Source organism: Equus przewalskii, chromosome 13 (assembly GCF_037783145.1).
Source record: "Equus przewalskii isolate Varuska chromosome 13, EquPr2, whole genome shotgun sequence".
In the NCBI taxonomy this organism is placed as follows: domain Eukaryota; kingdom Metazoa; phylum Chordata; class Mammalia; order Perissodactyla; family Equidae; genus Equus; species Equus przewalskii.
The window spans coordinates 34,869,105-34,881,918 of record NC_091843.1 but is presented as its reverse complement, the minus strand read 5'-3'; the positions used below and the strand labels follow the sequence as shown (position 1 = coordinate 34,881,918).

Below are 12,814 nucleotides of genomic sequence, written 5' to 3'. Positions count from 1 at the left end.
CTTTACTGTTCATTGGTTTTTGCTCTAAGAGTTTTGTTACTATGAACAATGCTACTATAAGCATTCTTGAATATATCTCCTCATGCTCTTGGGCAAGAGTTCCTTTTGGTCACATGCACATCTAGGAAGGTAATATCTGGGTCATACCAAGAACCACAAAGATATCAAAGTGAATGAAATAGACAATTAAATGATGCCAACACCCACATGGCAGAGATGTTAGCATTATCTGACAAAGATTTTTAAAAGGACTTCAAAAAATGTTCCCATGAGAAATTACAAAAATGCTTGAAACAAATGAAAAAGTAGAGTCTCAGCAAAGAAATGTAAAGTTGAGCCAAAAATAAAAAGATATAAAGAAATATCAATGGGAATTTTATAAATTACAAATACAATCATTGAAATGAAAAACACAATGGAGGAGCTTAACAGAACAGAGGGGACAAAGAAAGAATCATTGAATTAGAAGACAGAACAATAGATATTACCCAATCTGAATGACAGGGAGAAAATAGACTGTAAAAAAAAGTAATAGAGCCTCAGGGATCTCTGAGACAATACAAAAAGATTTAACATTTGTCTCACTGGAATCCTAGAAAGAGAAGAGAAAACTTCCCAAATTTGGCAAAAGACACATACCCAGAGATTCAAGACACCAAACAAATCCAAAACAAGATAAATCAAAAAAATCCAAACCAAAAGATATCATAGTCCAATTTCTGAAAACTAAATAAAAGGAAAAAATGTTGAAAGCAGTGAGAGAAATGACACATTATCCATAGGTCAATAACAATGAATGAGAGTAGATTTCTCATCAGAAACCACAGAGGTCAGAAGGAAGTGGCACAATAGTTTCCAAATGCTAAAACAAAAGAACTGCCAACCCAGGGTCCTATATCCAGATACAATATCCTTCAGGAAGAGAATTTGTTGCTAGTAGATCTGCCCTAAAAGAAAGGCTAAAGGAAGTTCTCCAAACATAAAAGAATCAATTTAAAAAAAAAGAATCTTGGAACATCAAGAAAGAAGAAAGTAAATAAAAATATGGTGAATAAAATTTCATTCTCCTTTGTGTTTTTTAAATTATGTTTGATGGACAAAGAAACAACAGAGTGAGACATTATATAATGATGATGGAAGAAGACATAGCAATCCTAAATATGTATACACCAAACAACAGAGTTAAAAAATATGTGAAGCAGAAACTGATAGAACTGAAGGGAGAAATAGATTCACAATTAAAGTTGGAGACTTCAACACTCTCTTTCAACAACTGATAGAACAACTAGACAGAAAATCAGCAAGGATACAGAAGAATTCACCACCATCAACCAACAGGATCTAATCAATATTTCTAGAACACCCACTCAAGAATACCAGAATACGTATTCTTTTCAAATGCTCACAGAACATATACCACACAAACAAGGCCATAACATAAACTTAAACCAATGTAAAGGAATTGAAATCACGCAACATGGGTTCTCCAACCACAATGGAATCAAATTAAAAGTCAATAACAGGAAAATCTTCAAACACTTGGAAACAAAACAACATACTTCTATCCATGAGTGAAGACAAAGTCCCAAGGGAAATTAAAAAAATACATCCAGGGGCCAGCCCTGTGGTGTAGTGGTTAAGTTCAATACACTCCACTTCAGCAGCCTGGGTTCACAGGCCCAGATCCCTGGCATGGACCTACACCTCTCCTCAGCCATGCTGTGGTGGTGACCCACAGCTAAAGTGGAGGGAGACTGGCACAGATGTTAGCTCAGGGCTAATCTTACTCAGAAAAAAAAAACAGAAAAAAATACATCAAGCTGAACTGGAAATTAAAAGACAACATATCAATATTTATAAGACACAGCTAAAGCAGTGCAGAGAGGGAAATTTATGTTACTAAATGCATACATTAGAAAAGAGGGGTCCCACAACTGGAAGGACCTGCAACTAAGATATACAACTGTGTACAGGGGGCTTTGGGGAGATAAAGCAGGAGAAAAAAAAGTGAGTTTGGATATTTAAAAAAAAGAAAAGAGGGAAAGTCTCAAATCAATCATTTGAGCTCCCACCTCAAGAATCTAGCAAAAGAAGAGGAAAATAACCCACAGCAAGAAGGAGAAGCAGGAGGAAGTAAATAATAAAAATAATAGAAGAAATCAATGAAATTCAAAATAAAAATAATAGAGAAAAAGCAATGAAATAAAAAACTAGTTCTTTGGAAAATATCGGTAACATTGACAAGCATCTAGCAAGACTGGCAGTCTTCTTCCTCAACCATTTGAGGTTTCAAATGTATTTAGCATCTAATCCTTTATTTTTCAAACTTCGCTGCAGCATCTCTCTCATCAATTGAGAGTTTGCTTTAAGGATTGCTCACATATCATGCTATCTTTTCCCTGAATTGTGTTTTTCCTTGCATTTAACTAAATTAAAAAAAAAGATTTGTAAGAGGTTCAATTCATCCTTGAAGGTTAGTCTTTATCTTTCATTTTTAATAAACTTGAAGAATTTTTAAATATAATGGAGTGAAAGGAAAATAAACATGCGTAGCATAAAAATGGAAATCAGTTTGATCAGCTACGCAGTAATTATAAACTAAATAAATAAAATTAAGTTTAATATGCTTTACAATGTTTCATCATTTAAAGTACTATTTCAGCTCACCGGCAATAATCTAGCTAAATTAATCTTAAAACTATCTGTCATTCACATTAGCATACATGAGCATAAAGAGCGTTGGGTATAGTGCTTTTTTATATTGTTTACCCTGCATATTGTATCAAGAGGAGACCAAGATTTTACCACCTAATTATTAAAATTAAGCTGGAAAATACAATTAAGAAGATTCCCAGTGAAAGATGGAAATGTCCTATATCTTGAAAGAGGGGTGGGTTACATGGATGGATCCATTTGTTAAAATGGTACAGTTAAGATTGATGCATTTCAATTTATGTAAACATTATCTTAAGAATTATACAAAAGCAAACCTTGAGTGGGAAGCCAAGAGTGGAGGGAAAGGTATAGATGAAAGGAGACAGAATAATGATGTGAACATGGAAGTTCATGCTGTTTACTTTGTATATGTTAAACTCTACCCATAATAAAATTTTTAATGAATTATTCATTGTGAGATGTTTATAAAAGCAAAATCAATTCAAATATACTTTAGCAAATCAAATCAAAGCAAAAGAGAATAAAACAGAGAAGCATTCTTCTGAAGGAATCTAATGTAAATCACTTTCCATAAAAAGGCAGTTTCTTCACATACCCAACTGCTATCTTTTTGGGATACATTGAGATATTATCTTCTTTCTCTCTGTTGCAACCATCAGCCTTCTGAAAGTCATTTCAATGATCTAAATTGAGCTGTACACATACCGTACTGCACAACGATCTAAATTGAGTTGTACACATACTATAGTGGTAATAAAACTTGCTTTAAAATGAAGACTAATTCAGTAAGCTGTATTTGAGGATGGCTGGTGGTGCTGCAGGCAAAGAGGGTGAATAAAGGACTCTGCAGATGCCAGGATGCCATTTAGCTGGAATCAGGATGCCCTCTGAAAGAAGGAAGGATTTAAGACTGAGATGAAAATAATCTTCTATTGGAGAAGAAATTAAACCCATCTAAGGTGGTTGTGATTGTTGGTTTTGCTTCTTCAGTTTATTTTGTTATTCGTATCCTCAAGGAAGTCTATTCTTAGTAACATTTATCAAGTGAACCATGGAGACTGGTCACAGGGATCTGATTTTTATTCTTCTGAGTAGATAGGGGTGCTTTGCAATTACAAAATAATTTAATCTGTTCAGAGTTTAGATTTTACTTAGCTTATTTATCTTACCTAGAATTGAAGTATTTTTTTAAAATCCTCATTTTTAATCTTCCATCATTTTGGCTCTTACCTGAAGTGAATTTTGCTTGAACTTGATTTCACCTCTCAATAAAAATCAATCTGAAATGACTCGTTTGGTGGTTTTTTTGTGTGTGTTCTTATATGTGCACCGACCCATTTCAAGTATTTTCAGGATATTTAGAGATATATTTTCCTATTTGAGCAGAAACTGGTGAGACAAGAATGGATATAGCCATTTTGAACCATCACTGAATTTTATGGTATCCACTCACATGCAATTCCCCTTTCACACTACCTCATTTGGTCTATATTTACAGGACCTAGTGTCATCCTTGTTGTGAGAAGATGGTAGAGGTGCTTCTTGAATGGTTGTTTTCTGCATTGCATTATGTTCTTACAACAGGGTAATATATTTGGACCTTGATTAATTAATATAGGAGGGGAATTTGATTAAAAAATTACAATAAAATGAACAAGCCTAATAAAATCATGACCAATTCTATCCATACAAAAATGAAGTGGAATCCTAAAGTGCCTACTTATGACACATACTTGATTATTCCTAGTTCCTCTTTTAAGTAATTTAATTTGATTAGATACTTTGCTAATAAGTATTTCTTGGCCTCAATTTTCCTTTAATAGCCTAATTGTTGCCTTTACTGTAGAGGTGTAACCACAAAACAAAGTTAGTTTATTGTTTATGCCATCTATGAGTGACATAATTTAGAGAAATGATTGTTTACTTTACCATCAGTGTTGCTAACCAAATTTTATATTATATATAGTTTGTTGATGTATTTTTTGGGATAATTAATTCGTGTACTTCTTGGATTCACAAATTACACTGCTCATCAGAGATAAATTGCGCTGCTAGAGGACAAAAGTTGATTATAGGAAGTCTACCCGAGGTAGAGATTCTTCAACATTAGTATGCATGAGAATCATTTAAGGAGAAAGATTGAAGTGCAGATTTCCTTAGCAGCACCGGAAAATTTGATTCAAGATGTGGAGAGGAGCCCAGGAACTGGCTTTGAAAAAACCGCAAGACTCCCAGGTAATTATTTATGCATGCGGTTCACACATTACAGTTTGAGAAACACTGACTCGACCTAAAACACTCAGATTTTTGGAAACGGTATTGACCTGCATGCACCTCATGAAGTTACTGATTTGAACGCGTGGTGGCAGTGCAGGCTAAGAGAGTGAAGAAAAGCGCTGCAGATTCGGTGGACTCCATCTGACGGAGAAAAAATACAGAACACATTTACAGCTAAAGCGAAGGTAGAAGTGTTCAGGAAGGCAGTCGTCTCCAGACAAGGTATAAGAACGAATTCGAAATTCTATAGCAAAGACATTTCGGAGGGTCGACGGTGGACCTGGTGATTGGGTGTGGAAAAGGATTCTTCTTCTGGAATCAGACATAACAGAGATGGCGCAAACAAAAGTACATCGCAAAAAAAGGCAAGTGGCCATCTTCATTATGTTGATGCTTTTGTGGGAGGCGGGTTCAGAATCGATTCAGTATTCTGTACTGGAGGAGTCAGAAACTGGCACGTTTGTGGCAAACTTGACAAAGGACCTAGGACTCAGGATGGGAGAGCTGGCTGCACGGGGCGCCCGAGTTGTTTTCAAGGGGAACAGACAGCATTTGCAGCTTGATCCACAGACCTATGATTTGCTGCTAAATGAGAAACTGGACCGGGAGGAGCTGTGCGGCTTCACTGAGCCATGTGTGTTACCTTTCCAAGTGTTACTGGAAAATCCCTTGCAGTTTTTTCAGGCTGCCTTGCAGGTCAGAGATATAAACGACCACGCCCCAGAGTTCCCGGCCAGAGAAATGCTATTAAAAATATCAGAAATTACTATGCCAGGAAAGATATTTCCTTTGAAAATGGCACAAGATTTAGACGCTGGTAGCAACAGCCTTCAGAGCTACATAATCAGCTCTAATCCTCACTTCCACGTTCTCACCCGCAATCGCAGCGATGGCAGGAAGTTCCCCGAGCTGGTGTTGGACAAAGCCTTGGACCGCGAGGAGCAGCCTGAGCTCAGGCTAACGCTCACAGCGCTGGATGGCGGGTCTCCACCCCGGTCAGGGACCACAAAGATTCAGATCCTGGTCTTGGATATCAATGACAACACTCCTGAGTTTGCTCAGGAGCTCTATGAGGCGCAAATCCCTGAAAACAACCCGCTGGGCTCACTGGTTATCACCGTCTCTGCGAGAGATTTAGATGCAGGAGCCTTTGGGGAGGTATCTTATGCCCTATTTCAAGTCGATGACATTAACCAACCCTTTGAAATAAACGCAATTACAGGAGAAATTAGACTGCGAGAAACATTGGATTTTGAGGAATTTCAATCTTATCACGTGGATGTTGAGGCGACAGATGGGGGGGGACTGTCAGGAAAATGCTCTTTAGTCATCAAGGTCCTGGATGTGAATGACAATGCCCCTGAATTGACCATGTCGTCACTCATCAGCCCCATCCCTGAAAACCTGCCAGACATCATAGTGGCAGTTTTCAGTGTTTCAGATGCAGATTCTGGACAGAACCAGGAGGTTATTTGTTCTATAGATGACAATCTCCCCTTTCTCCTAAGACCATCGGTCGAGAATTTTTACACCCTGATAACAGAAGGAGCGCTTGACAGAGAGAGCAGAGCCGAGTACAACATCACCATCACCGTCACAGACATGGGAACACCCAGGCTGAAAACCCAGCACAACATAACCGTGCTGGTCTCCGACGTCAACGACAACGCCCCGGCCTTCACCCAAACCTCCTACACCCTCTGGGTCCGCGAGAACAACAGCCCCGCCCTGCACATCGGCAGCGTCAGCGCCACAGACACAGACGCAGGCGCCAACGCCCAGCTCACCTACTCGCTGCTGCCGCCCCAAGACCCGCACCTGCCCCTGGCCTCCCTCGTGTCCATCAACGCCGACAACGGCCACCTGTTCGCCCTCAGGTCGCTGGACTACGAGGCCCTGCAGGCCTTCGAGTTCGGCGTGGGCGCCACGGACCGCGGCTCGCCCGCGCTGAGCAGCCAGGCGCGGGTGCGCGTGCTGGTGCTGGACGCCAACGACAACTCGCCCTTCGTGCTGTACCCGCTGCAGAACGGCTCTGCGCCCTGCACCGAGCTGGTGCCCCGGGCGGCCGAGGCGGGCTACCTGGTGACCAAGGTGGTGGCGGTGGACGGCGACTCGGGCCAGAACGCCTGGCTGTCGTACCAGCTGCTCAAGGCCACGGAGCCCGGGCTGTTCGGCGTGTGGCCGCACAACGGCGAGGTGCGCACGGCCAGGCTGCTGAGCGAGCGCGACGCGCCCAAGCACAGGCTGCTGGTGCAGGTCAGGGACAATGGCGAGCCGCCGCGCTCGGCCAGCGTCACGCTGCACGTGCTGCTGGTGGACGGCTTCTCCCAGCCCTACCTGCCGCTGCCCGAGGCGGCGGCCGAGCAGGCGCGGGCCGACCCGCTCACCGTCTACCTGGTCGTCGCGCTGGCGTCGGTGTCGTCGCTCTTCCTCCTGTCGGTGCTGCTGTTCGTCGCGGTGCGGCTGTGCAGGAGGAGCAGGGCCGCGTCGCTGGGTCGCTGCTCGGTGCCCGAGGGCCCCTTTCCGGGCCACCTGGTGGACGTGAGTGGCACCGGGACCCTGTCCCAGAGCTACCAGTATGAGGTGTGTCTGAGGGCAGGTTCAGGGACCAGTGAGTTCAAGTTCCTCAAGCCGATTCTCCCCAACTTCCCTCCCCAGGACACTGGGAGGGAAATGGAGGAAAACTCGACAGTTCGGAATAGTTTCCCATTCAGTTAAGTATTGAATTATTCTATTAAACCCTACTTAATAAGTTTGGAAGTCTCTTTTAACTTAAAGTTACATGTTATTGATGCATATTATCTATGGTCTGTTTCTTATTTTATTACTGTTCCTTAGGGTGAAATTTTTTTTAAAAAATCAGATACTGGCTATACACAGTATTTTCCCTATATTACACTTAATAGTTTTTTTTATTACTCTCACTCAACTACATTCGACAATCTGAATAAAAAGTAAATTTTTATTTTCATAGTTTTAAATTTTTCAGTCATCTATCCTTTTCACAAAAATGACATTCCAAACTCCTTAAGTAAAATTGTATTTCTAACTAGTGGTGACAATTGTCATCACTATTGCTACGTAGGAAAATTTTTAAATGCGAGTGTTTGATATTATTTAATATGCCAACATAACTCTCATTTGAGGGTAACTCCTAGAGTGTGAAAAACTAAAGATAAACACTAAAGATGGCTAAATGCTAAGATACCCATTCATATTTACATGCATTTCAGTATACCATAATAGTCAATACATATTTTCTATGAATATAGACTTAATGAAAGTGTCAACACATTAAATTACAGTTTGTGAGCTTCATGTAAGAATATGATGGTCTTTTTAATAATACCAAGACAATTATAAATGCTTAATAAATATTTGCTGAATGTTATTAACATTCTAGTAGTGAATTTTTTTAAACTTTTCAAGGAATACAGAAATACTGATAGTCTCTCTACAATACAGTACTCTGGCCCATATGTGGAATTACTAATATCACTTTTACTTTCCTTCTAAACAGAAAACACCCTTTACTCACCCTAACCTCTATTTCAAATATAAAATGCTTGAGAGTATATTTTATCTCCTTGTCTTTGTCTTAACAATATGAAAGTTCAGTGGTATTGTTTAGTAATCTCCAAATTATATTTTCAAACTCTTCCTCCTGGTTTCTCAAGCTTCTATATGGGTGATACCTGCCAAGACCCAAGGAAGTTATTAGAGGCAGATTATAAGGTAATGTCAGATTTTCCCTTCTAGTGCTGTGTATGCATCATTTGTCTCTATTAACCATAAAATCATTTACTTTCACAATTTAACCCATATTTGGTCTTATTTCTGTTGGTTACATTTATAGTAGTTTCTGAAAAATCTCTCTCTTCAACTGACCATCAAAGTCAGGCAATTTATAGTAAAGTGACAATTAAGTGAATATTTTATTTTTATCCTTAATTAAAATGGAACTGGGCTTAACTAAACTATATTTGGCTGTGTTTTGTGTCCAAATAAGTGAAGTGTCATGACTCTTCTGTCATGGATGATTACCAATTGGTTCAATGAGTACGGGGAATACTTACTGTTTTGCATTCTCAGATATTTACCCTCTCCTCCCTAGAATAGCATTCTTCTTTGGGGAAACTGCTGCTTCTGCTCCAGCCACATGGCTTTGGTTGGTGCACTGGTGTTTTGCAATAAGCATAGTTCCAGAGGATGTACACTGGGATGGGCCTCTGTCCAAGGCTGACAGATGAAAACCATTCCCTTGGAAGTACATCTTTGACTTCACTGGCTTCATTGCATTCTTCATGCCTGTGAAAAACATTTTCTGATTTCTGACTTATATTGATTCCTAATAAAACAAACAGCTGTTTTGTCTCTACTGGGCATTGCACATAGTGAATTTACGAAGGAAAAAAAATTACCAAAGGCTATGTAGCCCAGAGACTGACAAGAAACCACATTTTAATTTTTTTCAGAAGTTACAGGCACATTGCAATTTGGGAGTAGAAACTGGATTTAAAAATTCATAACTTCTTCCAACACAATAGGCAAATTAGTATTTTTGTAATTGAATATAAGCTCCCAAGAGCAAGAACTTTTGTGTTTAATTTACTGTTTTATCTCCAGAAGATAGAAAAATGCCCTGCACAGAGAAATACTGGCTAAGCGAATAAATGAATTTGTCTTGAGCAGAGTTTTGTGTGCTAAACTTGTACCTTTATAAGGAAGATGACTACAGATATAGATATACAGATAATACTTCTGCTCCCGCAACTGTTGTTAGCTACCTGAACAAGACGTAAGAGAGGAAAAGTTTATAACACTCTTAGGACCCAGAAGGCTTCCAATGCATTTTAGCTATTACATTACGCTTTGAAATGAAAAATATCTGATGTTATAAAGCAGGACGCTTGGTGGCGCTGCAGGCTAAGAGAGTGAAAATCTGTCTCTGCAGCCTCCATAAAAGCTGAGCGGTTTCTGGCAACTCGAAAAGGAAACGTTTTACACTACTGGGGATAAAGGGTTTCAGATAGGCAGCTATCCCCATGTCAGTCAATGTTAAGAAGAATTAACAAGATTATTGAAGCAAGATAGCAGAGTTGGCTGCAAAGCAATTATTTTGGGATTAAATACTGCATCTTTTGGACCCTGAGGAATGATGGAGACGCCGCTGCCCAAAGCGCCGCAGAAAAGGCAAGTGACCGCCATTATTATCCTATTGCTATTGTGGGAGGCGGGCGGCGCGACCATTAAGTATTCTGTTCTAGAAGAGAGGGACAGCGGTTCTTTTGTGGCTGACCTAGCAAAAGATCTGGGGTTGGGCATAGGGGAGCTGGCCTCGCGGGGCGCCCGGATTCTTTCCAAAGGGAATAAACAGCATTTGCGGCTCGAGCAGAAGAGTGGAAGTTTGCTCCTAAAAGAAAAATTGGACAGGGAAGAGTTGTGCGGTGACACAGATCCATGTATACTGCATTTCCAGGTGTTACTGAAAAACCCGGTGCAGTTTATTCAAGGTGAACTGCAGCTCCTAGACGTAAATGACCATGCCCCAAAATTCTTGGAAAATGAAATCCTCCTGAAAATCCCGGAAAGCAGTCATCCGGGGACTGCATTTCCTTTGAAAATAGCGGAAGATTTAGACGTGGGCAGCAACACAGTTCAGAACTACACAATTAGCACAAACTCCCATTTCCACCTTTTCACTCGCAATCACAGCGACGGCAGGAAATACCCGGAGCTGGTATTGGACAAAGCGCTGGACCGTGAGGATCAGCCGGAGCTCAGGTTAACCCTCACGGCGCGGGATGGCGGGTCACCGCCCAGGACTGGGACTTCCCAGGTTCTCATCTTGGTCCTGGACATAAACGACAACGCCCCGGAATTTGCTCAGCCACTCTACGAGGTGCAGGTCTCAGAGAACAGCCCCATAGGCTCCCTTGTCATCACTGTCTCCGCTAGAGATTTAGATGCTGGGACCCACGGAGAACTTTCCTACTCATTTTTCCAATCCTCAAATCAAGTCGTTCAGGCCTTTGAAATAAACACAGTCACGGGAGAAATTCGATTAAGAAAAATGTTGGATTTTGAGGAAATTCAATCTTACCGTATGGAAATTGAGGCCTCAGACGGCGGAGGTCTCACAGGAAAATGCACAGTAGCAATAGAAGTGATGGATGTAAACGACAACGCCCCCGAACTGACCATGTCGTTACTCATCAGTGACGTCCCAGAAAACACCCCTGACACTGTGGTCGCTATTTTCGGAATTTCAGATGCAGACTCCGGAGACAACGGCAAAATGATGTGCTCCATCCAAGCTGATCTCCCCTTCCTTCTGAAACTTACTGTAGAAAATTTCTACACTCTGGTAACAGAAGGAGCGCTTGACAGAGAGAGCAGAGCCGAGTACAACATCACCATCACCGTCACAGACATGGGAACACCCAGGCTGAAAACCCAGCACAACATAACCGTGCTGGTCTCCGACGTCAACGACAACGCCCCGGCCTTCACCCAAACCTCCTACACCCTCTGGGTCCGCGAGAACAACAGCCCCGCCCTGCACATCGGCAGCGTCAGCGCCACGGACACAGACGCAGGCGCCAACGCCCAGCTCACCTACTCGCTGCTGCCGCCCCAGGACCCGCACCTGCCCCTGGCCTCCCTCGTGTCCATCAACGCCGACAACGGCCACCTGTTCGCCCTCAGGTCCCTGGACTACGAGGCCCTGCAGGCCTTCGAGTTCGGCGTGGGCGCCACGGACCGCGGCTCGCCGGCGCTGAGCAGCCAGGCGCGGGTGCGCGTGCTGGTGCTGGACGCCAACGACAACTCGCCCTTCGTGCTGTACCCGCTGCAGAACGGCTCTGCGCCCTGCACCGAGCTGGTGCCCCGGGCGGCCGAGGCGGGCTACCTGGTCACCAAGGTGGTGGCGGTAGACGGCGACTCGGGCCAGAACGCCTGGCTGTCGTACCAGCTGCTCAAGGCCACGGAGCCCGGGCTGTTCGGCGTGTGGCCGCACAACGGCGAGGTGCGCACGGCCAGGCTGCTGAGCGAGCGCGACGCGCCCAAGCACAGGCTGCTGGTGCAGGTCAGGGACAATGGCGAGCCGCCGCGCTCGGCCAGCGTCACGCTGCACGTGCTGCTGGTGGACGGCTTCTCCCAGCCCTACCTGCCGCTGCCCGAGGCGGCGGCCGAGCAGGCGCGGGCCGACCCGCTCACCGTCTACCTGGTCGTCGCGCTGGCGTCGGTGTCGTCGCTCTTCCTCCTGTCGGTGCTGCTGTTCGTCGCGGTGCGGCTGTGCAGGAGGAGCAGGGCCGCGTCGCTGGGTCGCTGCTCGGTGCCCGAGGGCCCCTTTCCGGGCCACCTGGTGGACGTGAGTGGCACCGGGACCCTGTCCCAGAGCTACCAGTATGAGGTGTGTCTCACGGGAGGTTCAGGGACCAGGGAGTTCAAATTTCTCAAACCGATAGTCCCCATCTTCGCGGGTGAAGGAGCTGATGGAGACACTGAGGAAAACTCTAACTTCAGAAATCATTTTGAGTTCAATTAGGAATCTCACCTTGACAAGAGTTATAAATGATAATAGTCATTTTAGTACTAGTTCCCAATCCTTTCATTCACATAAAGAGCTTACATATTCACAGTTATTGTCATATTTATAGTTATTTCTACCTGTTGAAGCATTTTACATTCTGAATCTCTGGGTGTTTTGTTGTTATTTTTGTTCTTTTTAGCCATCTCACATTTTGCATGTCCATACAATAGCTGAGAAATCGTGTTCCTCAGGTTTTTGGGTGTTAGGTTTGTGGAAGTCAGAAATGTTTTCAGGTTTCTGATCTTTGAGCTTGTTCATTAATATCTT

The 12,814-nt window shown here is 43.0% G+C and overlaps 1 protein-coding gene across 1 annotated transcript; it reads left to right on the top strand.

Moving 5' to 3' along the window:
* The first annotated feature begins 5,145 nt into the window (after positions 1 to 5,145).
* LOC103550677 (protocadherin beta-17) lies at positions 5,146 to 12,633 on the top strand. The gene is made up of 2 exons (XM_008519680.2): positions 5,146 to 5,649; positions 10,478 to 12,633. The coding sequence occupies exons 1-2, from the start codon at positions 5,287 to 5,289 to the stop codon at positions 12,500 to 12,502; spliced, it is 2,388 nt and encodes a 795-aa protein (XP_008517902.2). The 5' UTR covers positions 5,146 to 5,286; the 3' UTR covers positions 12,503 to 12,633.
* Positions 12,634 to 12,814: the final 181 nt, after the last annotated feature.

Excerpts from the sequence above, each read along its gene's own strand:
- LOC103550677 (XM_008519680.2), top strand. The coding sequence starts at position 5,287 with ATGGCGCAAACAAAAGTACATCGCAAAAAAAGGCAAGTGGCCATCTTC. Across the intron at positions 5,650-10,477 it reads TTTTTCAGGCTGCCTTGCAG|CTCCTAGACGTAAATGACCA; the intron begins GTCAGAGATATA and ends GGTGAACTGCAG.